The 27,949-nt window shown below is 48.1% G+C and overlaps 1 protein-coding gene across 1 annotated transcript in view; it reads left to right on the top strand.

Annotated features, from left to right (window-relative positions):
* Positions 1 to 1,012: 1,012 nt before the first annotated feature.
* Positions 1,013 to 27,949, top strand: part of LOC119431903 (uncharacterized) — a 50,577-nt gene continuing 23,640 nt past the window's right edge. Inside the window, exon 1 of the mRNA XM_037699345.1 lies at positions 1,013 to 1,212. Coding sequence (XP_037555273.1) covers positions 1,013 to 1,212 — 200 coding nt within the window. The remainder of the gene's footprint in view (positions 1,213 to 27,949) is intronic.

The following is a 27,949-nucleotide window of genomic DNA, read 5'->3' as shown; positions in this document are numbered from 1 at the left end:
AGAGCGCACTCACCGGCGAGTGTGTTCGGCGAACTCACTTCCGGCGGCGAAGTGTGTAGCCTCGTTAGCAATGCTTAGAAAATGCATGAAGTGATATTGAAAGAAGAGTCTGGAGTAATTTTTAATAACATTGTTTTAAATTGCTAACGTTACAAGATAATAAAATGTGCCACACCGCAGAAAAACCGCAAGAACAGCAAAAAACCTACTCTCGCTCTCGGGCTGTTCCCGACCACGCCGGATAATGACTGCGCAGTTGTTTGGCGGATCGAGTCATTTTGACTGTTGCTGGTCAAGTTGCCGTCGTTGCCGGCGCTTATAAAGGTGGATTGTAAATGTTTTTTCTAACAATAATAAACTGTTTTCGTGCAGACATTTTTATATCAATAAATATATGCCTTCCCGTCTGACTCCCGGTTGCCATGGCCATCAATTTGAAAGAACACTTTTCTTTCTCGTGTAGCAGCGCGCTGAAGTACTCTCGCTCAAAGAGCACTTTACTTTGCCCGTGTGACACGGGTATTAGTGGTAGACACTGCGAATGCCTAGTCATGTCGCTGTTCAATTGACGCCTGTGCCCCATGCCACCAGTTTCTTATTCTCCGATGGACGCCTGTTTCACATTGATGTACAGCCGCCCTCAAAACATTTCGGAACAAGGGAAATGGGAATCAAGTTAAATTTTCTCGCTACCTCACCGCAGAGTGTGAAATGTATGTCAGGGATATGATTGTACAGAGAACTTTCAACTCTAGCTTTCCGTTGAAAGACCTGTGCCTAGGCTGTCATGAAATTTAGATTTTACTCGTAACTCGTCCTCCGAAAACTTTTGAGGGAGGGTATACGTACTTCATTTTTAAGTAATCGGTTCATAGATCTGTTCCAAGTAATCAGCAGGTAGCGCACTACTGTGTGTGAATGCTATGCTCATGTACCTTTATAACATGTATATTGCTGTTCAGCTGCTTTGTTGGTGAACGTCGTAACGGCTCCATAATATCCGTCGCAGACAATGCAAAGCGAGGTCCACCTGATCAAGGATGTGGAGGCCCAGATTCATGATGAAAAGGAGACGGAGCGCAACCGGACTACCATCCGCGATGCCATCCCCCAGGAGATCGATGGAACGGGTGGAGCGACACATTTAAAGCGCCTCCAGACGAAGAAGCACCTCCGAGACCTTGACCATCGCATCGCCGAAACACACCCAAAGTGAGTAGAGGCATGCACGCCCGACATTGTGCCTATACAGGCTCGTTTACTTTCGGAGGACACAGAATATACATTGACACACCAAGAAAAACGAACATCATTTAAGGGGACGCTCAATAGAAAATACTTTTGTGTAAACTGCAAAACTATTCGTTAAAAGCAGTATATCCTATAAATTCGAGTTCAATATTAGAATATATAATGACTTATAAGTCAGACTTCCACATTTAAAAATTTGGTGCAGGAAACTACCGTTACGCTAGTGTGACGTCACGTATTTCAAGTTATTCTCTAGCAGCTTCATTGATCTCATGATTCATTGAGTAGACGTCACGATTTCGTCGACGACAGCTTTAGATGAAATGGGCAGTGACGACATCCCTGTAAGAACGTTGGTGGATACCAATATCTCGATCGAATGTACCCATCTGTTACAGGGTGGAATAATTATTGAGAGAAGTTCTTCGTGAGCTCACCGGAGATTACTTTGCAGATATGTCGAACAGCGATCAAGCGGCCACCAAATTAATGCAACTGCTGGATCATTTCCCTGCTCTAGACTTGAAGGTATGCTGTGCCACCAGCACCTATGATGTTGAGTAAAGGGGGTGATTCGTCACTGAAAACAACGTTTAATTGCCTCAATGCTGTTATTCGCAGGCACATTGAAGAGTTAAGAAGGGAACAGTGGGCAGCATTCTGCGTAAGCTTGCAGGTGTTGCACGACAATTGTGTGGATAATTATTGCCAGGCATGCTGCAAAGGCTCACAAAGGAACACGTTTCGAATTAATCACCTTGGAGCTCGGAAGGACTCTTGTGGCCTTAGTGGAAGATTTTGCGAATACCTACTTATGTCGCTGTTCAACTGAAACAATCGACTCCTTGCCACCTCTTTATGGTTCTCTGATGGACGCTAAGCAGCTTAAGAAGATGCTGAATAGTGGGCCTTGAACTTATCAGTAATCATATACTCACAAACCTGCCCAAACCGCGTAAGCAAAAGCGTCTTACGTTTTTCAACAATGTGTGTAGCACAAGTGATATCCCAGAGCTTTGTGGCATGGGAAGTGACTGATGTAGCCTCACATCGCCTTTTTTCTCTTACATCTAGCGTAGCGAAAATCATAAAAATTATTACAAAACAGCCAAACTGGTGGACAGCAATCAAAGTAAGGATAGTAGTTTTATCGACCGTATAAGCTTGTAAACACAGGCACACTAACTAAACTCACAACCATGGTGTCACGCGCTCACAAGAAAACGTGAACGCATTTCACTCGATGACCGGGGAAACTCCGTGACAGAACGCCGCTGGAGTGAGTCAGCCCAGCAGCAGCCGAGAGCGTACCGGCGCCCGCATCAACGCTATCTTAGCTGCGAAAACACTGGAAGTGAGATCTAGAGCACTGCACGGGCCTGATTTTTCGGCCTGAGCCCAGCCCGGGCCCGCTTTACGAGGCCCGAGCCCAGCCCGGGCCCGTAATACAAAGCCCGAGCCCGGCCCGGGCCCGGGCGTACATGATCGAGACCAGCCTGGGCCCGGCCCGGGCCCGTGGTTCCAAGCCAGGGCCCGACCCGGGCCCGTGTTACTGAGCCCGGGCCCGGCCCGGGCCCGGGCGTTCATTACTAAGCTTAGCTAGGGCCCGCGTGTGCATGACCAGGCCCGGCCTGTAAGAAACAAAAATTATTTTTTTTTACTTGCAGATTGTGCCGTATCTGTCAGCCTCACCTTCTAGAGGTCTAATAAGCTGCAGTATATAAGCAATAAAAGGCCGAAATCTTTGTTTCTCCCACGGAAACATCAGTAATCCGGCCCATTGCCTGTGCTACTATTTTTCTGGTGGTGCGCATGCACTTGCCTTGATTTGTACGATATAGTTCTATGATGTCATTTAGCATGCAAATATACAGGGCGTTTCATTTTAGCTGAACCATATTTGACCCTTTCTTGGACCCTTTCTGCACTGCTGCCAGGATCGGCCCACATTTTTGTATTCAGCGGACACATTAGACCCGGCTGAAACACCTCCGCTGTTAAAAATGAGAACTTCATCTGTTTTACTATTTTGTTTGATAAGATATAGTCATCTGATAAGATATACAGTCAAGAGAGCGGTGTGGATCTGAGAACAAACGGGGATACCCTGTAACAGATGGGTACATTCGATCGAGATATTGGTATCCAATTATTTTTTATTTTAAGATTGCCTGTGGCATATAGCGCAATTATAATCCTTGATCTAAACTACTCGATGAGGTGGCCATTATTTCCACGAGAAATCAAAACGCCCAATTGAAGAATTAACATTATTATGCTAATTAACGTTTTAAATAATTATTTTATGGCACATCTTTCAATCTACGAATTATAGCCGCCGAGTTCGCAAGGCATATCCACCTGGAACAAATTCTCAGGACTAAACCAGTTTCGAGATAATAATTTTCAAAGTGTGCGACGAAATCAATCGAATCAAATCAATTTATTGTCCAGTTTACATGCTGGATGGTCATTTTGGACTAAAAGCTACATATGTAGCTTGACATATGTAGCTGGGCACGCCATGTAATGCGTAGGATGGATAACCGGTGGACCATTAGGGTTACAGAATGGATAGCTAGAGAAGGAAAGCGCAGTCGAGGTCGGCAGAAAACCAGATGGGATGATGAAGTTAGGAAATTTGCAGGCGCAAGTTGAAAACAGCTAGCGGAAGACAGGGTTAAGTGGAGATCACAGGGAGAGGCCTTCGTCCTGCAGTGGACATGAATAGGCTGATGATGATCATGATGATGTTGCTTGAGGTGACCCAAAAGACCAGGCAAGGCAATAGTACAAGAAACAGTGTGTACACATGCACAATAATTCACATATATTTCCAGCTTTCGCTGGAATTCCTCATAGACGAAATAGCTATGAACGGAAAGACAAAGAATATTTGCGTCACGGCGAGTTAACAGAATTGGAAAAACTTTTAACAGGATGCATTTTAAACAACACTACAATAACAATACTAGCTATACAAAACAACGCAACACCACCAATACAACATAGCATGAGACTGAATTTTACAAGATCAACATTTGCTAAGAAAACTAAACAGGATTTACATTATATACTCAGAACCATACACAAAGGCAGAATAATAATCACATCAGATACACTACAAGAGACCAAAGTGTCAGCTGAGTTCTTTCTTACTGAAATTACCGCCATTTTTGTATCTGTTCAAAAGGAATGGTAGGTAATGTATTAACGAGTGAAGCTTATAGAGTGTTCTGAAGTATGGAATGGACCATATCTCAGGATTTCTTGTGTTCGCATTAATGCGACGACGCTCTAAGGATGCTAAGTGTTTTATGTAGTTCCAAGCTAATTCTGACATTGATGGCCTAATTGAACATTTAACATAATTACGCGAATTAACTTTTTAATTAATTATGTTACGGCACATCTTTCAATCTACGAATTATAGCCGCTGAGTTCGCAAGGCGTATCCACTTCGAACGAATTCTCAGGACTGAACCAGTTTCGATATACTAACTTTCAAAGTGTCCGACGAAATGCATGGGCGTTCCAGTTAACCTTTTGAGGAAAACGCTGTTTTATGCATTGAAGCACAAAAGTAACTGGCCTTAGCGCTAAAATAATGCCATAGTATTAAACCTCGTAATAGTACGATCGCAAAAGCGGTAACATGGAAATGGTTTCAGGAGTGGTTCTTTGTATAATTTACTTTTCCTTACGCGGAAACAATGTTCGTTTTTGCGGAAAAGAAAAAAAAATTAGCGTAGCTTGCACTGGCGGCGCAATGGTAAAGAGACAGCGGAGATGATGGGCACCTAGCTAGTCCTGGCTTCTGGGCTAGGCTAAGCACTACCAAGTCATCCCCAGCATTTCCCGGAATTGATTTATTATTGATTGATTATCTATTAGCTATTGATTGGCTATCTATTGTCTATTGCAAGATATTGGCCACGTATTTGGGATAGGTTAAGCACTACCAACTTATCCGAATTTATTTATTATTGATCAATAATCGATTAGCTATTGATTGGCTGTCGATTGGCTGTCGATTGGCTATCGTATAGTATTGGCCACGTATTTGGGTAAGGCTAAAGTCATCCCCAGCATTTTCGGGAATTTATTGATTATTGATCGATTATCGACTAGATATTGATTGGTTATCAATTTCCTATCGATATGCAATTAGTCCCCACCATTCTTAGCTAGACTTAACCAGGCTCAGCTTCGCTAGTTCACAGGTGTACGTGCTATTGCGCTTGGACCCTTTCTGCACTGCTGCCAGGATCGGCCCACATTTTTGTATTCAGCGGACACATTAGACCCGGCTGAAACACCTCCGCTGTTAAAAATGAGAACTTCATCTGTTTTACTATTTTGTTTGATAAGATATAGTCATCTGATAAGATATACAGTCAAGAGAGCGGTGTGGATCTGAGAACAAACGGGGATAACCGATATTCTAGTTGACATTAAGAGGGAACAATGGAGCTGGGCAGGCCATGTAATGCGTAGGATGGATAACCGATGGACCATTAGAGCTACAGAATGGATACCAAGAGAAGGGAAGCGCAGTCCAGGACGGCAGAAAACTAGGTGGGGTGATGAAGTTAGGAAATTCGCAGGCGCAAATTGGAATCAGCTAGCGCAAGACAGGGTTAATTGTAGATCGCAGGGAGAGGCCTTCGTTCTGCAGTGGACCTAAATATAGGCTGATGATGATGATAACAGTCATCTTGCACGTGTCACTTCAGCTTGACACAGAATACATTGAAACATGCAATGCATAACGGTCGCGTGTGTTCGAAGGCCTAATTAGGCCCTTCAATGAGCGGGCCCGAGTCTGGCCCAGGCCCGCGCCTTCAAGCCCGAGCCCGGCCCGGGCCCGCGGCTTCAAGCCCGAGCCCGGCCCGGGCCCGGGCTTTAACGCGGCTTTAAGCCCGGGCCCGGCCCGAGCCCGTGCAGTGCTCTATCTGTGCCCCCGCCGCAGATGGCTTTCAAAATACAGCCGCGCGGGTCCCCGTGATCCTAGGTCCTTTTCCGTTACTACTGGTGACGACGTCAACTGGATGAATCGTAAGCGCACATTACAGGTGGGACTCGTCCTTGATGCTGGCCAATGTCGCGCCGCAGAATGCGGCCCCCGCCCTCCCCCGGAGCCTTCGCGCCCAGAGGGAGCGCGCGGCCGCAGTAAAGCGCGGCCCCTCCACTTTCGTAACCGCCCTCCAAGCGTTTTCCACGGCTGGAAGCCTAGCGCTTCCTTCCCGCTTCCCTCTCTTGTGTCCGCAAACCGCAATTGCCGGCACAACGTCACATGCTTTGACTCGCGAATACAGCGTACGGCGCGCGGCGATGATTTTATCGCCCGTGGGCTTTTTACGGGACCGCACGGCAACGGCGACGACGGCAGAAATTCGCCAAGAGTGTCCATATAATTGCTGTCGCAATAATAGGATACTTCTCGTATGCGTAGCTCGTTTGACAGTGAATGTGTGCCAAGACGGTGTATTCGGTCTTGCAGGTCATATTAAACATCACAGATAAGATGGCCTTTCAATCCTTGGCCTATGACTGTGCTACAGTTATATCACAAAAAACCATCGAGGGCAACAGCTTGCGCTCGTTCCACGTCGTCCTCAGCGACGGCATTATTCGTGTCCGTGTAGGAAGCATAAATCTATTTCTTCATTGTCACGCATTGGTTTTTCCTCTTATCAGCTGCTGTTTTAGCATTATCATAGTTGCTCTCTCAAATACAATTGGTTGTCGCCGCATGTCGCTAAATGTCGACAGATGTGGACAACTTCTGCATTTGGGTGTCTGGGTACAATCACAAACGTCCTGCACCTTATTGCCCAAACAGTAATTTATTTCATCGGACCCATCTTTCGACACTTTGGCCGTCAACAGCAGTATAGCTATCGTCTTTTATGCTCTTTCTTGGGACGAGGTGGAGAGCTACGTGGCTGCAGCTATACATGCGAGGTCATACAATCTGGCTGGCATCCAGTGTCCCCTTCCTGGGCTTCATCCCAAACAAGACTGACTATGCATCAGGAACTGAGCTGGTGACTATGCACCAGGAACATCACTGCAGCGGCTTCACCCACTCTAGCGAATCGCCAGCAAGCGCGGAGGCAATCGTCTAAGCTTCGTGATGAAGCTTTCGTTGCCGTGCGGATACCTTATCAAGTGCCGCGAACATGCGCATCGGAGAACCTTACATGAAGAGCTAGATATTATACACAATATACGTGACCCACTATGTTATGTACATTATACATTTTGCTGCGAGGCGCGGCAGTAGCGAACGATGATGACAGGACAGACGAAGAGGACAATCGCAGATAGTCGCGTGCACAAGCTTCATCTTGTATGCCTGTCTTCTGCCCGTCGTATATATTGTCACGGTACTATTCAAGAGGATCGCCGATCAAGAAGACGCTAATGATCTGGCGCGCGCTCTTGGCCATGTGTTGATTGATTGATTGGTTGAATAACTTTTATTTTTTTCAGTCCTGCAGAACGCGTATTAGCACGTCATGGGCCGCTCCAAGGTCGGGACCGACAGGCCTAGCCTGCCAGCCGCATCGTGGGCCTCATGGACAGCCCAACGTTGCTCAGCAAGGAGTGGGGTTGCGGAAGGCCGCCTCCCACCCAGCAGAGCTGAGAATAGGGCTTGCCATATACATCCCCAAAGCATGTGCGAAAGTGTTGATCTATCCCGGCAAGCAGGGCACGCGTGAATCAGTGTGAATCTCCGGATATATCGCATGTAACGTGAACAGATTGGCATAGATCTCTGTGTGCAAAAGTCTGAATGTCAGTGCCTGAGGCCTGGTGAGATTGGGGTGAGGAGGAGGGTATTGTTGCAGCGAGAGATACAAGTGTTTAATAAGTTCATTATAAGTGGCGGGCGCGTCCCTCCGCATCCGTAACTCTCTCCTCGGCCGCTACAGCGCCAGCGCGGTCAGTCAGTGCGCGCGCGGCAGCGTGGGCCGTGTCATTGAGGTTCGCGGGGACACCCACCATGTGCCCAACGTGGGCTGGGAACCAAGTAAGCAAGTGATGCTTGATTCTATCGAGGCCTGCCTTACGAAGCAGCCCAAAAGCCTGTTCTGAGATCACTCCACACTGAAATGCCCTAATCGCCAACCATGAGTCACTGTAGATGACGTCGCTGCTGTCAAGCATCGCGAAGGCAATGGCCACCTGCTCGGCTATCGCCAGATCTACGGTCTGTACAGATGCACAGTTCGTGAGTCCCTGTTTGGAATCCACCACTACCAATCCACCACTAGAAAAGGAGCACCCCTTCCGATATGTGGCCGCGTCAAGAAAGCAGGCTCTAGGCCCCTCTGTCTGGATCTGTTTAAGTAAGGTGGAAGCTCTTGCTTTCCTTCTATCCTTGTTATATTCAGGATGTACATTTCTTGGTATCGGCGATACGTAGATCAAATCGCGCATGTCCCGTATCTGCTCTGCAGATGGTGGGTAGCCGAGATCTTGTAATATACTCCTACCGGCGGCGGTCGTGGAGAGCCTGGCAAGTTGCGCTCTTTCCTGAGCCTCTGCATTCTCCTCCATAGTGTTGTGCACGCCTAGCTGGAGGATACAATTGGTGTTTGTGAAGATCGGTATACCCAGGGCTCGCTTAGTGATTTTCCCGAGCAACGTGTTTAATTTGTTCCTCTCTGCTATATGCCATCTGTGCATAGCCGCCACGTACGCAAAGTGGCAAAGCACAAAGGCGTTAATGAACCTTAACAGATTGTCTTCTTTAAGGCCATGGTGGCGGTTAGCCACCCTTCGGGTGAGACGTACCGCATTCTCCGTCTTGATACTGAGCTTGATTATCTTTTGCGCGTTAGAGCAAGTAGATTCGGCTACCATGCCGAGTATTCTTATTGCGTCGACCCTAGGAATCTTGTCTCCCTTGCCCATGCGAAGAGAAATGGTGCTGTCAGACAGTGGTATACAGCCCATGGGCTTGCGTATGGGGCGGTAGAGTAAACGCTCCGACTTCTTTGCCAAACAGTTCAATCCCGTGGGTCAAAGATAGTCATCCATGACTTCGATTTGCCTCCTGTAACGCACTCTCAACCTGTACGTCATTTCCTCCAACACATCAAATGGTAATGCCATCCGCATAGATGGTATGCCTGATGCCCTCGACTCGTGAGGGTGTCCTGGTAAGGCCAGTGTCATGGTCACGTTAAACAAAGTCGGCGAGATCACCGAGGCCCTGTGGAGTGCCCCTTGTTCCAGGCTTCACCTCTTCCGCCATCTTGTGTCCTGCGCAGACAGTCGCCCTTCTTCGGTGCAAAAATGACCTGACGCAATCATGGAATCTTACGCCCAGACCAAATTCGGATATCTATTTCAGTATAAATGGATGGGCTATCTTATCGAACGCCTTCTCAAAATCTAATCCAAGGATGGCTCGAGTGTCCCGCGTGTCATTGTCGACTATCTGACACTTGATGAGCTTCATGGCGTCCTGTGTGGACAGACCTTTACTGAAGCCAATCATCGTGTGGGGGTAGAGTTCTTTGTGTTCGATGAACCAAGTGAGCCTGTTGAGTATGACATGCTCCGTGACCTTGCCTACACAGGATGTGAGCGATACTGGTCGTAAGTTGTCCAGGCTTCATGATTTGCCAGGTTTGGGGATGAGTACTGTAAGCGCCCGCTTCCATGCTTCCGGAACCTTGCCTTCCTTCCATGCCTCGTTGATGACTTCAGTCAGGTATTCTATCGAGTGATCGTCCAGGTTACGGAGGGTCCTGTTTGTGATGCCGTCGGGACCAGGAGGAGGCTTGCTGTTAACCTCATGTAGCGCCCTCCTAACCTCTTCCGTGCTGATGCCTGCATCCAGGTTTGCTTTGCTTTGCCATCACTTGCTGCTGGTTGGACCTTGTGTTGGTGTCATCCAGAAGATGCCTTAAAAGATGCCAGTTTCGACCGTTTCGCATTTGACCATCAACCGTGTTGCACACCTCGTCCTATTGTTGCTTTTAGAGGGTGTGGCAGTACTCCTCGATGGTTCTGTTGAGTTCAGCGATCTTATTGCGTAGTCTGCAAATTAGCCTTTGGCCCTTCCATCGATTTAGGAGTGACTGCTTAGCCTCTAGTAGATAGGCGAGGCGACTATTCATCATTTTCACGGGAAGGTCCGTGCATATGTTGTGAGTGTTACTCTTGATATCTTGCCTGATCTGGTCCATCCACTGCTCAAGGCTCAGTCTGGTGGTTGGAGGTGGGCGCTCATTCCTTATTTTGCGGAATTTGTCCCAATCCGTGAAGAACTCCTTCTGTCTCTGGGGGGTCGTCGGAAAGTGTGTAGCAAGCATTTAATGATTGCTTCCAAGATCAACAGCAGTATTAGTCCATTGCGCCTTGGACAAATTCTTGACGAACGTTAAATCCGCAGTCGAGTCCCTGCACGAAGATGTTCCCAATCTGGTCGGAAAAGACTTATCAGTGACGAGCGTAAGGTCCAAGTCTGTAGCATTCTGCCAAAACTCCTTTCCCTTGACCGTGTTATTATTTAGCCCCACGTGTTGTTCGGGGCATTCAAGTCCCCGGCTGTCACCAAAGGATTAGTCCCTGCGAGGTTGGTTGTCTTCCTTAGAAGCGCTTTCAAACGCTGTCGAAGGTCGTGGGGCTACTATACACGTTAACAATGAAAACGCTCTGGCGTCTCAGTTAGCCTGGTATGATTTCTATCATCACGTGCTCCGCCTTTCAGGTGGCCATCCCTAGGTCGTGAGTGATGTACGTGAGCTTACGACTTACAAGGATGCATACACCTCTCCCCCCCCAGTTCGACCGATAATCGATTAATATCCCAATAAATTCACTTCAGCAGATAGGGTCTCTTGAGTCAGGATTGCATGCGGTTTTCGGGATTGCTGCGAGTTTACTGCTGCAGAGGCGCTTTCTTCTTAAGAAAGCCCCTGCAGTTCCATTGCCAAATGCGAAAAGATTCATTGAGCCCACCATCTTGTCGCTCTCTACATTTGTCCCCATTTTCTGCGGATGGATTGTCGCTAGTTATAGGGGGCCCAATGGTAGTATGTGGTACGACATTGACGCTAGGACCAGAGATTGGCAACATCACGTTCTCTAGGAAATATTCTATTTTGGATACCAGTTTGTTCATACTTTCAGCTTGAAAGGCCATCTCACTTTGTATCTGGGCGACCTTCTCCGCCAGTTGCCTTACGCTGTCGCTGAGCGCTGAAAACATTTCGCGAATTTATGACTTTGCGCGTCCCGGAAGACTATCCTGCTCATAAGCACTGCTCGTTTCTTAGAGGGTCTCGCCTTATCATGTTCGCCCTTCGTTATGAGCACCTCTATAGGTTGGGGTGTTTCCAACGGAGCGGACGCAGGTGGAGGACGCGTTCCTCTCGCGTGTTTGATCTCCGCGATTTCGGGCGTAAGTTTTTAATAACCTCCCTCATATACGCATTCTCGTGTTGTGCTATTTTATGAGCGTTTCCTGTCGCATGCTCTGAGGATGCCTCCGACCTCATCTCTGCCTGTCGTCCACGGATGATATCAGCCCAGGTGGTGGGTCCCGACGATCCAGGAACCGGTCCTGTCTGGTGCCCTATGGATCTGGAACTGGACCTGGTGCGGCTGTCGGACCTAATACGGCTTCCGGAATTGATGCGGATTCTCCTCCCTCTGGACGCTCTCCGCCCTCTGGATCTGGGTCGCCCTCTGGTTCGGGAACGGCCTCGGGTGCCGGATGGGGCCGATGAGTCCAATTCTTGAACGCGTGGGTGCCTTTCACCGGAGATAGCTGGAAAGCGTTGCTTGTCCTTGAAGAGTGGTGATGACTTGCTCCTTTCCTCCCGCTCATCGTTGCGAGCGAGTTCTCATCTGCATCGCACCACGTACGGCGTCTCGAAGTGTTTCTTGCATTTTTTAGCTGCGGTGAGGCGGGCGTCGCCGCATAACTTGTATTTTGGATCGAAGCTGTGTTGTTCAACCGGATTGGTTGCTCCACAACTCCTGCATACCACTTCCTCTGGTGACGGGCAGACATTGGAGCGGCGTCCAAGGCCTCCAGAGGTATAACAAACATCCATCTGTTTACGGTAAAGTGTGCACATGATCAGAGTGCCCCCATACGCAACGTAATTTGGGACCTTGTATCCCTCGAACAGCACCACCACAGTTCCCGTATCCTCGATTCCTTTGGCACCTAACGCGAGTTGGTAGACTTATATGCTGCGAACCCTTTGTATCCAGTGGTTTCAAGAGATTGGTCGATGACACTTTGGACATATTTTGTGGCTACGGAAGTTATGTTACAGCATGAAAGGGGACGTATATGAACTCGATAGGATTGAGAAGGGGTGGGCGTAGGGTAAGACTGAGAGAGAACGCGCGTAGGGGGAGGGCGTGGAGAAATTGTCGTCAACCGCATTTTTACGGTTGACGATCTTCTGGTCCATGACCTCAGGTCCATCGTCGATTGCAATGCGTCGAATTACACCCTTGCAAGTGGCATGCGGCGCAACAACATACGCGCTCACCTCATGCTGTTGCCCGCTGACTGTAATGTTCTTCAGAGCGGTGTAACGAACCGCGTGTTCGAGGCTAGATGTGCTGATCAACATCACACTTTGTATCGGATTGGGGCACATAGTGTCCCGTTCTCTTTCCGTCGTACTGATACCCTTTGCAGCCTATATGGCTTCTGCGACCCCTGTGGGGCCTGCCTTGGTAATACTCAGTCCGCCTCTGGGTCTGATCACAATCTTCATTTCGTCCTTCGGTAGTGGTGGCATCTTGCATCCCCGGAGAATCTTGCTTTTAGCTTCTTTATATCTATTTCGGCCCGGCAGCGTATCTTGGCTGTCAGAGTGGGCCACGGACGAGTTGGCACCGAGACGCGTGGCAGCGTTCTTGTAAACACCCCGTTTGGCGACCGTTATCCAACCAGAATCTTTCCCAAAAACCTTCGGGGGCTAAATTCTCCCCATCCTCTTGACTATCCATCGCACAAAAAGCGTTGAACTAGCACCTACAGGCTAACGCAGGCCAGCGGCAGCAACCCATCGTCTCGCCGAGACTGCCGCCGTTGTGTTAAGAGTTAGGGTTAGCACTCAGTCCGGCGTGGTTGGCACAAGATCGGCGATAAAATCTCAGAAAGTCCACCCACCTCCAAAAAATGGTATCCACGTGTTCGGCAGCACTTCACTGAAATAATCCAACCACTTCGTAAACCTCCAAGAGATCGAGAAAAAGCAGGAGCCGATCGGAGCGCGTCCGACCTGCACGGCTTGATGTCCTTGTAAATATACTGTAAATACATTTTCCTGTTGTGTTTGCCTCAACGTAACACCTTAATGGAGGTTCCGGGGATATAACGCAAGACGGAGGTCCCCAGCGGCCGCTACGTCGTCACTCTAGGCATGTCTAGCGGCGCTGGAGCTGTGTCAACGCCGGCCGGCATGCCAGCCGTTATCCAGGCTCCACCCCATGACCCTGGGACCTTTTTCGACACTGCTGGCGACGACGTCGACAATTGGATTCGACTTTATGAATGCGTAAGCGCACATTACAGGTGGGACCCGACCTTGATGCAGGCGAATGTCATATTTTAACAGCGAAGCTGTTTAAGCCAGCCGTAATTTGTGGTGCGTAGCAAGAAACTACCAACAAAGAAAAGAAAATAAACTTTCTTGCTGAGGTGGGATTCGAGCCCGCGTACCCCCGGTCTGAAGGCGAGCGTCGCAACCACTAGGCTATACGGCCACGCCTACAGAGCATGCATTTATGCGAACCATATGATTGCGTTCGAGCTTCGTCGTCTTCGTCCACAGCTGGCACGTTGGTACGCCCGTGTTCTGCGAGGTGAAGAGGTTTTGAGCGCTATGACAGCGAGAGAGACTCATTCACGGAGTGGGTCTCCTGGAACTCGGTGTCGGCGTTTTAAGCTGCGCTATGCAACGCGCTGCGACGGCAGTAAGTCCGAGATGCGCGAAAAGAAATTTTCATCATCGTGAGTAATAAGATGAGAAGTTCGGGCGCACTTCCGGGAAATGCTAGGCTACAATTGCCCAGCTTCGCTGTTTCAAGCGTTGCGCGGCCGACTGCAAGGTTAAGCGTTTTTATCTGAAGGGAACTGCTAAGGCCTGTTTCGATAACAACGAAGAGGAGCTCACAAGCAGGCTGCCAGCGGGCAGCGAAGAAATAACTTGACGACGACGTTTCAACGCTGACGTGGTTTCCTTGGGTTCCTTGGAAATTGCTCGACAGCAACGAAAATCTCGCCCTTATCCGGATACGAAGCTTGTCGGAAGCCTATGGGGACCTTTGGACTCTGGTAAGGACTCTCCTTTGCCTTGTCCTACTGATCATGCTGGCCTAATAGACTCAAAACATGCACGGCTGGCGCTTAGGCCTAGTGCGGCCGCGCCGCCGCGCTCTCCCGACGAAGTGGTGTTAGCTCTAGATGTTAGCTCCTCATCTGTACCTTCCACTGGACTGCTGCGCGTGACAACATCCATGCCAACTATGCAGCAGCAGTGTGCAACCGATAGCTCGAAGATACAAGGTGCAACACCGAAGGACAGTCCACTTCGTGATGTGAATATGAACCTATCCGCAATCGTGCCGACGGACACTGGTCGCGCAGCCCTCTGGCGGTTTGACGAATCCAGCCAAGCGAGGTCTTCCTGTCAACGTGCTTCAACAAGACGCCATCGCATCGGAGCAACTGGCAAAAAAAGTAAGGGCCACCCCAGACAATTCCTCCACGCCCTCCCTGTGGTGAAAGACGACGACGATGGCAGCTACATATCCGACACGACGCGGCAAATAAGAGAGCACGGGGGTTGGTGGCAGAAGAAAAGAAGACACGAGCGAATGGGCAGCTGCGGCCACGAGGGCCGATCGAACGAGGACCGAGGAAGCTTCGTGGAAGCAGTCCCGAGAGGGCTACCCGGGTGTATCGCTGGACAGCCTCGTGACGGGTCGCAAGCCACCGAACCGAGGTCCTGCATGTGTCCCGTGCCTGGCCGGTTCCTGAGATCTGGCAGTTCCTGTGCTCTCGGGAGTCCGCTGCTTTCGCAGTTCCGGCGTCAGAATCCTGAGCCATCAACCAAGCGGCTGTCGCCGCGTCACCGCCATGCCTACCCAAGCCACCTCCGACGCATTCGGCTTGTCAAGGAAGGTTACGACCACACGTGAGCGACCACTGGGGGCGTATACCGCGACGCTCCACTGGGGGCGTATACCGCGACGCTCGGACTTTGCGCGCTAGTGGGCTAGGGACTGAAACATCGTATTCTGCCGGGTAGGGCTTCATATGCTAGCAGATAATGTTAGAGAATCTTACTTGTGTCTGTGTAAAATAATAGTGTGAATTATATGTGTGTCTGTGCAACCCATCCCAACATTGCCTTCGAGTCTTTCCTCACCGCACAGCACGTCAACAAACGTGACGGTCCACGTTATTCCTTTACATTATCTGGCGACCGCGAACAGGACTAAACTCTCGTAGCACCTTTGAGAGTCTCACTTTGTTCGCGTGCGGTGGTTGAGGATGGATGCCGAAAAACTGATAGCTCTCGGTAAAGAGTTGAGACTCACAGGCAAGGCACTCCAGCAGTGGATGGATGAGGAGCGTAGCAGAGAAAGAGAACGCCGTTCACAAGAGCGTGAGGCTGCCAAAGAGGACCATGCACGAGAGTGGGCGCGGCAAGCTGGAGAACGCCAGTTGTTGGAACTACGGCTGCGCGTGCAAGAATCAAAACAGCCAAGTCAAGCAGTCACACCGACTCAAGGGATCGGGAAGCGAGTAATCAAGGTTTCCGAAGCCCTCACAAGTTGATTCCAGCGTTCAATGAAGCTCGGGATGAGCTTGACGCATACATTCAGAGGTTCGAGCGAGTGTCCAGAGACCAAGGGTGGCCTAGCGACAAGTGGGCCCTATCTTTGAGTTTGTGTTTAACGAGGGAGGCACTCACTGTCGTCGGGCGCATGTCCGCGGAAGACGTGACTGATTTTGCTAAGCTTAAGTCAGGACATTGCTCCAGAGGTTTCGATTGACGGAAGAGGGCTATCGAATCAAGTTTTGAGAGGCTAAGCCGGACAATGGCGAAACAGGTCGCCAATTTGCAGGCAGGTTGCTTGGGTATTTTGATCACTGGCAAGAGTTGGCCAAAACTGAAAAGACGTATGACGCCTTGAGAAACAAGGTTGTCTCCGAACAATTCTTGCGACGATGTGATCAGAAGCTTGCCATCTTTTTGAAGGAGCAAGGTTGCAAAGGTCTGGACAGTTTAGCAGAAACAGCGGATCACTATCTCGAAGCGCAAGGTCTGACAAATCTGGCTAGAGGTCGAGAAGAAAAGGTGTATGTGAAGAGTGGAACGCAAGCTAATGAGCCATCAAGCGGTCAAGCGAAGCCCCATTGCTTCATATGAGACAAGCGAGGACACAAGCCGTGGGACTGCTGGTCTAGGACTAGCGGATCTAAAGCTGCGACGGGTTGGAAAGGGATGAAGCCTGGCCATGGTTCGGAAGGCAAAAACCCCAAGGACCGCAACGAGGCTTCGTGTTCTCTTTCTGAACACCACCAACCAACTGAAGAAGATGGGCGGCAAGAACAGAGCACACATGTTGCAAACACTGAAGACCGCAGTTCTGAAAAGATTGGTTCAGGTGCGCAAAGCACCGTTGGGCCGAAACTACGAACAGAAGGAATGCCGACAGCAAAAGGGCGTCTAGAAGGCCAACCCGTAACTGTTTTGAGAGATACCGGTTGCGACACTGTCGTAGTAAAGCGCTCTCTTGTGCCAGCAAACAAGTTTACTGGGGAAACGCGCACTGTCTATTTATTAGATAGTTCGGCATGATACCTTGCCGAAGCTGAAGTCCAAGTTGACTGTCCGTTCTTTAGAGGCACTGTGCATGCCATGTGCATGGAGCGTCCATTGTATGATGTTGTTCTAGGCAATGTTAACGGTGCTTGCCCCTCTCGAGTTACCTGGAGGCACAGATGAGAAGATGGAGCCTACCGCACTGCATTGCCAAGAAAATACTGAGGGTGGGCCGCACGACAACGAGAAAACCTACCCAGTTCAGGATACTACTATGGTTGCTGCGTCACATTCCCTTTCAACAAGGCTGCCAGTAGCCCTTGTAAACGTGCTAGACGTCACTCCCGATGCTTTGGCAAAGTTACAGAAGGAAGGTCGAAGTCTCAGGGGTTGCTTCGCGGACGTAGGCAAGACCAAAACCACGCGATCGGCTACTGTTACATTTATACTACCGAATGATATTCTCTTCCGGCGTTATAAATCTGCGACAAAAAGAGAAATCGAACAGCTTGTTGTTCCGAGGGATCTTCGGGGTTCCGTCCTGAAGCTAGCGCATGAAGGGATTCTCTCTGGTCATCAAGGGACAAACAGAACGGCCGACAGGGTATCAGAAGAATTCTATTGGCCTGGCGTCCAAGCAGATGTCACCCGGTTCGTGAAATCGTGCGACATTTGTCCGAGGACCGTCCCAAAACACCTGGTAGGACGTGTACCTCTTGGAAACATGCCGATAATCAATACTCCTTTCCAGCGAGTCGCGAATGATATCGGACCTTTTCCCCTACTTCCGCTAATGGTAATCGATTTGTTCTTACCATGGTGGACTTCGCAACGCGTTACCCAGACGCAGTTGCTTTACCAAGCATTGACACGGAAAGAATTGCCGAGGCATTGCTTGCGATGTTTTCCCGCGTTGGAATCCCACGGGAAATAGTTACCGACCGAGGTGCACAATTCACCTCACAACTCATGAAAGCGCTAAGCCGCCTGCTTTCCTTTAAACGGCTACCCACTACTCCATATCATACAATGGCAAACGGCTTAGTGGAACGTTTTAACGGTACGTTGACGCAGATGATTCGGCGAATGTGTCAAGAAAGCCCCAAAAATTGGGATCGATACTTGGCACCACTGCTTTTCGCGTACACAGAAGTCCCACAGACAAGCTTGGGTTTCTCACCGTTTGATCTCCTTTATGACCGTTACGTACGAGGACCGATGACTTTCCTGAAGGAGCTTTGGTCAAGGAAACATTTGGACGAAGAGACCAAAACGACTTACGGCTACGTAGTAGAGCTGCAGGAACGACTCCAGCAGACATGTCAACTAGCCCACGAGGAGCTTCGAAAAGCGAAAATTACAGAAAAACAATATTATGATTTCAAGGGAAAGGCGCAACACATTGCCGTGGGAGACAAAGTATTATTGTTGCTACCATCTGAGAACAACAAATTGATCCTAACGTGGAAAGGACCATTCACCGTCATTGAAAAGAGAAGCGAGCTTGATTACGTCGTTGACTTGGGCACGCGAAAAAGTGCATTTCATATAAACTCGGCTGAACACAAAGCTGCTGTAACGGTCAACACCCGAGAAGATAACCTTTATAACCTTTATGAAGGGAACGGCCCGCCATTTATTGTATTGAAGAAGAAAAAAAAACTTACCCAAGACGTCAAAATTGCCACTGAATTACTTGATGAGCAAGCCGGTGAAGCAAAGGAAACGTTGTCTGCGTTCCAAGACATATTCTCGGACTTACCTGGAAAAACCCATCTCGTAGAGTGCCAGTTAAAAACGACAACGGACACGCCGGTGCACGTCCGGCAATACCCGGTACCTTTTGCAATTGAAAAAGCTGTAGAAGATGAAGTCCAGGAAATGCTGAAGCAAGGAATTATACAACCGTCGAACTCGGCATACCAATCCCCGGTGGTGGTCGTGAAGAAGAAAGACGGCAGCATGCGCTTGTGCATTGATTTTAGACAGCTAAATCGTGTGGTCATCATGGATAACGAACCAATACCACGAGTAGACATGATCTTCGCCAAGCTGGGCAAGAGTGGGTACTTTTCCCAAGTTCGACTTTACGAAAGGATATTGGCAAGTGCCCATGCATCCCAAGTGCAAGCACATGACAGCCTTCCAATCTTCGTCAGGTCTCTATCAGTTCCGCTTTATGCCTTTTGGTATTAAGACAGCTCCAGCTGTTTTCACAAGGCTTATGAGAAAAGTAGTGAACAGTATCCCCAACATCTACAACTACTTCGACGACGTCTTAATTGCCCCCGAAACATGGGAACAACATGTTCACACCCTTCGGCGTTTCTTCCAGCAAGTCAAAAACGCCCGTCTAACTATCAAGCCTTCCAAAAGTGAAGTTGGCTTCACCTCCGTGAAATTTTTAGGGCATATTGTAGGTGACGGTGCCCTACGCCCGCAGATCGACACCCTTGAGAAAATTGAAACGGCTAAGAAGCCAACCACTAAGAGCCAAGTACGGTCATTTTTGGGCCTTACCGGATACATTGCGACTTCATGCCAAATTATTCCAAGGTATCAGCACCCCTCACAGAACTGACCCGCAAGCGTGCGCCCAATAAACTTGTCTGGGAGCAGCGTCACCAGGAAGCTTTCGACGAACTACGACGATTACTTTCTGAGCAGCCCATTCTACGATCTCCAGATTTAGAACAGCCGGTTGTCCTACGTACAGATGCATCATCGACAAGCCTCGGAGCTGTCCTCCTGCAACGCCACGGTGGCGTTCTGCACCCAGTTGCATACGCAAGTAGGAAATTGCTGCCCAGAGAAGCACACTACTCTACCATAGAACGGGAAGGCCTCGCCCTTGTCTGGGCAATCCAAAAGTTTCATGTTTATCTCTATGGCAAGCACTTCTTGCTACAAACGGACCATGAACCACTTTCATACATTAACTCCGCCAAGCATGTGAACAACCGAGTATTGCGCTGGAGTTTACTGATTATGAAATATGACTTCACTGTCGAATACATCAAAGGCAGTGACAATATTGGATCAGACTACCTAAGCAGAGTGTCTTAGTTATCCCAGTTTATATGTGTGTACATAGCTTCTGTTACTGTTTATATACAAGTGCGTGTTTTCCTTTTTAAATACTGTGTGAACTGTGTGCAACCTGTGAACTGTCTACTGTGTGCGCTATGTGTCAGTGCAACAAGTCCTCCTGCTGCAAGCCCACTCTGCATGGCAAAGTTGTTTAAGTAAAACAACTTTCTTGTGTGAGGGGTAGTGTGGTGAAAGACGACGACGATGGCAGCTACATATGCAACACGACGCGGCAAATAAGAGAGCACGGGGGTTGGTGGCAGAAGAAAAGGAAGAAGACACGAGCGAACGGGCAGCTGCGGCCACGAGGGCCGATCGAACGAGGGCCGAGGAAGCTTCGTGGAAGCAGTCCCGAGAGGGCAACCCGGGTGTATCGCTGGGCAGCCTCGTGACGGGTCGCAAGCCACCGAACCGAGGTCCTGCTCGTGTCCCGTGCCTGGCCTGTTCCTGAGATCTGGCAGTTCCTGTGCTCTCGGGAGTCTGCTGCGTTCGCAGTTCCGGCGTCAGAATCCTGAGCCACCAACCAAGCGGCTGTCGCCGCGTCACCGCCATGCCTACCCAAGCCACCTCCGACGCATTTGGCGTGTCAAGGAAGGTTACGACCACACGTGAGCGACCACTGGGGGGCCGTATACCGCGACGCTCGGACTTTGCGCGCTAGTGGGCTAGCGACTGAAACTTTGTATTCTTCCGGGCAGGGCTTCTTATGCTAGCAGATAATGTGTTAGAGAATCTTACTTTTGTCTGTGTAAAATAATAGTGTGTATTATATGTGTGTCTGTGCAACCCATCCCAATATCGCTTTCGAGTCTTTCCTCACCGCACCGCACGTCAACAAATGTGACGGTCCACGTTATTCCTTTACACTCCCCTACGCCCGCTCCCTCTGTCTTACCCTACGCCCACGCCTTCTCAATCCTATCGAGTTCATATACGTCCCCTTTCATGCTATAACATAATTTCAGTAGCCACAGAATATGTCCAAAGTGTCAATGACCCATCTCTTGAAACCACTGGATACAAAGGGTTCGCAGCATATAAGTCTACAAACTCGATCACTGTGCACTTGGCATCTCTCAGTGATGTGCAGAAAATGTGCACTTTAACATCAATCCCGCTGTCAGAAGGTCAGCACCTACCTGTGAAGTGCTACTTTGCATCGGGCCCTAATATACGGAGGTGTGTTGTCTATGGCATTGACCCAGAAGACACCACTGAGATAATATGTCATGAATTGACGTCCACGACACACAGGGTGCTCGCAGCTAGTCATGGGCAAAAGCTTTACTTGCACAGTGACGGTTCAGGGCCCCCAATGTATTCCAGAACGGATTTACTACTATAGTTGTATATTGCGACCTAACCCCTACCTCCCTCGGGCAATATTCTGCTACCGCTGCTTTCAACGTGGACACATGCAAGCATTTTGCTCACAGAGTACTATTGACCGAGAAAAGCTCACACCAGAAGGCCAACCACGATATCGATGTGGCTTATGTAAATCTGATGAGCACGATATGACAAGCACAAATTGTCGGACTAAACAGAAGGCCATAGCACGGATACGAAAGGCTATACCAAAAACGAGTATAGTAACAACTCGTAATCGTTATGAGGTTCTTGCAGAAGAGCCAGAGATGCTCATGGCAGAAGAAGCAGAAGACCCAGAAGACCCAGACCCAGAAGACCGAGAAACACAGCTGTATTCTTCTGCTCTTAAAGGTGGCAAGCAGTCACAAAGAAACAGAAATTACCGGAACCTCTGTATCAGTCGGATGATGGCCATGATGACATTGACGCTCGGATAGATGCACTGGCCAAAGAGATTGAGCGACTACGCAAACAAAGAATTGGTAATTCTGCGGTGTCAGCAAACAGGACCAATACGTAGCGCATCAAATGCCACTGTTACGCCTGGATCCCGTCCGGCACAACAGGTCAACCAAGCTGTTTGGACAGCAGTTTTAGATCAACTTGCTCAACTAACGTTGCTCATTCAGGATTGCCTGCATCATGGCTCATTCTCTGCAGCAGCTGTCCTAGGATGGAATTCTACAGTAGAGTTGTCGGGGCCTAAGCTCCAAGTTGTAAGCTCCAAGTTGGAGGTTAACGAAGAAGCTCAAGAACAAGTACCGCACAAAAAGCGATCGAACGAAAAATCTTGGGAGTAACGTTAAGAGACAGGAAGAGAGCGGTGTGCATCAGAGAACAAACGGGGATAGCCGATGTTCTAGTTGACATTAAGCGGAAGAAATGGAGCTGGGCAGGCCATGTAATGCGTAGGATGGATAACCGGTGGACCATTAGAGCTACAGAATGGATACCGCGTTACCTATAAAATGCCCCGAAATCTAACAGTCTGACAGAACTGCCAAATCCGAAATATCCAGCCCTTTCAGCATGGCCGAACTAATAGCGACGATTAAAACTTCGAAGAAACGAACAACGCCTGGTCCCGATGGTATTCCTTATGCGGTTTTTAAGAACATGGAGCAGCTCTCGACGCACTTCAGGCTAATTATAAAGTATGGAAGACTGGAAACGTTCCACCTGATTGGAAGCATTCAATTGTCGCGATTCGGAAACCAGGAAAGTCTCCAAATAACCTTCAGTCTTTACGCCCAATTTCACTAACCCCAACTGTCTGCAAGCTCGCTGAAAAGATGCTGGCCACACTTAATTCCTGGTGGCTTGAACACCATGATAAATATAATCCTGCGCAAATTGGCTTCCGTTCTTACTTGGGATCTTATCAGACGATGTTTTACAGATTGCACCACACAGTTACGCTGTGCGCACGGTAGTGTCAACAGACATAACGAAAGCTTATGACAATATAGACCATGAAATCCTTTTCTTAAATTTCTGTGCGCAAACAAACAGGGACGAAGAAAAGGAGACACAAGGACGAGCGCTTTCTAACAACTGATTTTTATTATTGAAGAAATTTTTATTATTATTTTTATTATTATTTTATTATTATTTTATTATTATTCAGAGTTTGCGCACAGAAATTTAAGAAAATGAATCTGTTCCAACTAGGCCGACTCGCAGTTATGAAATCCTTATTGCCAACCTCATCGACCTGGGACTTCCACCGCGGGTCATAAAATTTATGTACTCATTTCTTCGGAATCGCACATATGCGATTAGAGTAGATAGAACGCAAGAAGAAAAGTCTCACAAGGTTCGGTTTTGGCTCCTCTTCAACGTTGCTCCCGAACTCCCCCCGAACTACACCGGATTCCAGACATGAAGTTTTTAATCTATGCAAATGACGTCACTTTGTGGTCCGTACATAACAATGTATCTAGACAAACTTCAACAAGAAGCCCTTGATGTTCTGTACAACTACGCTCGGAAAGCAGGGTTGGACATATAAATAAATATATATATATATATATATATATATATATATATATAAATATAATATGTATATATATTTATTAAAAAAATTAAATTATGGGGTTTTACGTGCCAAAACCAGTTCTGATTATGAGGCACGCCGTAGTGGGGGACTCCGGAAATTTTGACCACCTGGGGTTCTTTAACGTGCACCTAAATCTAAGTACACGGGTGTTTTCGCATTTCGCCCCCATCGAAATGCGGCCGCCGTGGCCGGGATTCGATCCCGCGACCTCGTGCTCAGCAGCCCAACACCATAGCCACTGAGCAACCACGGCGGGTTATATATATTTATATGAGGCACAATTCCGCCCAAAAATCAAGTTATGTTGTGGTGGCCAACAAAAAAGGACGCACAAGAGTCACGCAGAACCACTTTACATTAAGTAGTGACAATCCCTTAGGCTTCTGAGGTCCGCATACTGGGTCTCGATATTCACCACTCCGGCAGTGGTGCACACTGGCTCCGTAAAATCAGAGTTCGACAAAAACACTTAACCTTATTCGTCGCATTGCAGCAAAAGCAGCTGGAGCTCGTACTGAAGTAGCTCGACGGCTGGTACGTGCAGTCTCAATTGCAGCCCCGAATTTTATATCAGGCACAATTTCAACGGCTGCCTTTGGCACAGTTGGAGACTTTTAATCACGATGCTATGCGCACAATCAGACTACCCCGCATAACTGATACCAACCTTACAGGAACACAACTGCAGATCCAATTGTGTAACGTGAAAAAACACGTGAATTAAAAAAGCAACTTCTTCCGGCTGTCGCTGCGTTGCATGCTCATTTTCAACGGGGCTCTCGGATTGACAATCAGCCCTATCCAATGCCTCCCTGGGAATCAACCAGCATCACAACTAATAAGCCAACGAAGTTACGACGCAGCGATACAATAGGTATTATTGACGACCACAATATCATCGATGCATCATGCGCTAACGCCGGCAAAGTCTATACGGATGCTGCTATTCTCCCAGACGGCGGGAGGACATCATTCCTCAGTACTACGCGTTATTTCATCAGTGGCCACCAGCGCTATTTATCTACGGAAGCCAGCGCTCTAGTAATAGAACTTCAAGCCATCCATGATGCTGTGCAAGATGCCACATCTAAGCTGCCTACCATCAAACAACTAGATATCCTCACTGATTCTTTAGCGGCTATTCAGGAACTGAAGAAGGTTGACAAGGTGATGGAAATCTGCGAGACAATACACGCTATGAATAGCAAAAAGCTACTACTCAGTTACACAATACACAATACACGCTATGAATAGTAAAAAGCTACTTGCGTCAAGGTACACTGGATTCAAGGCCATGCAGCGAACCCTCACAACATTGTTGCTGACCAGCAGGCACACTGCCCTCCTAATCCAGATCTTCCGCATATTCCCCTCCCACCTCAACCCCTTAATTCGCTCCGAGACCGTAAAAATTATCTCCGGCAGGACACACGCGCTCTTCTTATCCCACCGTGTCTCTGCTCCCTCCCCCTTTACCTTACTAGGGCGGAGGAAGTTGTGCTTAGGAAGCTTCAGGCCGGGGTGGCCCTTACACCGGCTGTCATCTCAAGGTGGAACTGCTCGCATTTACCACTGGGTGCTGGATGTATGAGCCACGTGCCAATAAGCCTCTATCATCATATGCGTTACCTCATTCAAAACTAATCAAGAGGTATCATTCACACATGCTCCGTCCCTGTGATGGAAGCAGATGCATACCACCTAATATGGACATGTACTGATTTATAATCGGAACACTCGAGTCTCCTACTGCGAGCCGGCCTCCGCTACAGTGTGACAACCAGCTATGACCGCTGGATACATAACACATTTCACAAAGCACTGCTTCAATTCATACACAAGACAGGCATCAAAGCACACATATAATACACATATGCACATCAAGAATTATAGCTGAACGGCAAGTCCTTATCTTAATAAAAAAAAAAGAACTTGCCTCGCGTGTGCAGACGTCCACCGAGCCGTGCTTGACGTACATTCAGGATGTGCTGGCCCTTTGCCGAAAGGTTGACGCCAAGGTGACAAAAACCGATAAGATCGCGCACGTACTGAAAGGGATCGCGGAAGATGCTTTTAAGGAGGGTTTTGTGTACGGGCTAGTTGATATTTCATACATAAACAAAGGGACAGCAAGAATGACGAAAGACAAGCGCTGACTTCCAACGAAGTCAACATGAGCAAGCACTCAATGTAACCTCAACTGCCCTCTTAGGAAGAACGAGAGCGCACGTGCGATCCCAAGAAGCAAGTTCCTTATCCGTTAATGCAATAGACGGCTTACTGACCGAGTCACGCTCAGCGATTGCTGCTGCCTCAATGATAAGTCTACTGCTTTCATTAAGATGCCTAGCTAAGATAGTAGTCCTTTTAAAGAACGGAATGCAGCCGCATTGTACACAAGGTACTCCAAGAAACCCTGCTCACCCTTTTCGCACTTTACTAGCAGTCTAACATTTAGACATCTACCTGCATGCCCTACATAAGACAGACCGCATCTCAGCGGTATCTTGTAGACTTCACCTTTCGAACAATCCGTATACCTTTTAATGACTGATACTGCAGGTAGTATACGTTTCCCAGCAGCAGGATTAGTTCTGCCGGAGTAGTCGCAGCCTCCGTTCGTGAGGCGTTGGTTCTGTTTGAAGAATGCCTAGCGCCGCTCTCACCAACACATGTAATTCCGGAGAATCTTCTACTCAGCATCATGTATGCTGGATGTATGAGCCACGTGCCAATAAGCCTCTATCATCATATGCGTTACCTCATTCAAAACTAATCAAGAGGTATCATTCACACATGCTTGCATAATGCACTATCATGCTGCTATTCTCCCAGACGGCGGGAGGACATCATTCCTGAGTACTACGCGTTAATGCATTATAATGTATGCTATCAATTAATAGATCATAGTTTCGGCTCGCAGCTTGCTCGGCTAAAGGCAGCTAGGTATCCTGGCATCTTTCTTCTGTCTCAGAGAAGCTCCGCCGTAGGTCAAGGAATGATCCTCAGAGCATCGAGCCTCAGGTACATGATCGAAGAAATAAAACGGCTGTTCTCCCGTACATTCATGGAATCTCTCACAAACTTAAAAAAAAAGACAAAGAACAGCTGTGGGTTTAGTTTTCTCTGCGCCTAAAACTTGCACAACTTTGCGTTAGAACTAATCCTGCTGCTAAGAAACGTACTCCCTGCATTATCAATCATATTAAAAAGTATATGGATTGCGCGTAAGGTGTAGTCTACAAGATACCCCTGAATTTCGCTGTCTTATGTAGGGCAGACAGGTAGATGTCTAAATGTTAGACTGCAAGAACATAGCAATACAGTGCAAAAAGGGCCGAGGAGGGTTTCTTGGAGTACATTGCGCCCAATGCGGCTTTATTTCGTTCTTTAAAAATACTTTATCATAGCTAGGCATCCTAATTAAAACACTAGACCCATCATTGAGGCAGCAGCAATCGCTGAGGGTGACTCGGTCAGTAAGCCGTCGATTGCATTAACGAATAAGGAATAAGGGGGCGCTTTTGTTGAGGTGCCTTGGCTATATATGCACGTTATTCAAAATAAAATTTCATTTGGAAGTCAGCGCTTGTCTTTCGTCATTCTTGCTCTCCCTTTGTCTATGTATGCGCTGTAAGTAAAGTTTGCGATGCGTTTAAGCTGATCGTGTTTAAGCTGGTGCGTTTAAGGCACGTGCGGTGCAACTTTGCAAGAACCTGGGTCTTGATAAACTGCGCAAAGGTATCGAAAAATCTGATAGCATGTCATTAGATGTATTCTTCAGTGCCAAAACACACAAGGAGGGGATATCTTTTAGTCATTTCGGAGCAAGGCACGTGGCAAAAGCAAGTCGCTTCCTACATAAATGACATGTTGAAATGGCTGGAAATAAAAGATCCACTTATGTTAAAGAGTTCTATTGAAGTGGTTGAAAGCCTTTTCAGTGGATGTGACAGATATTATTCCTTGCCACATGAAGATTTGTTACGTTGCGTCGAGGAATGCATTGATGAATACGGATCCGTTAAGTTTTCCTGTGAAGCTGGTATCTCCGTCGATAATTTTCTAGAAATGCTTAACTTTTATCTCTGTGCGACATTCATTCAATGGAATAGCATTCCCTTGTTACAAAAGAAAGGAGTCTGTATCGGCTCCTGTCTTGCGCCGGTGTTAAGCGATTTGTTCTTAGCAAAAATGGACCGTGGCCTGTCCCATCGCCTAGAATTTTTTAGCAAATGCGTGCAAATATTTAGATATGTAGATGATTTTATTGTGTTCCTGGATTGCTCCTTTGAGCAGCTACAAAAAGAGTGATGACATCGTATCAGCTATACGTAATTGTCTTTCT

The sequence above is a fragment of the Dermacentor silvarum genome, chromosome 10 (assembly GCF_013339745.2).
Source record: "Dermacentor silvarum isolate Dsil-2018 chromosome 10, BIME_Dsil_1.4, whole genome shotgun sequence".
In the NCBI taxonomy this organism is placed as follows: Eukaryota; Metazoa; Arthropoda; class Arachnida; order Ixodida; family Ixodidae; genus Dermacentor; species Dermacentor silvarum.
The sequence above is the reverse complement of the archived record's forward strand: the minus strand, read 5'-3'. Positions and strand labels throughout refer to the sequence as shown.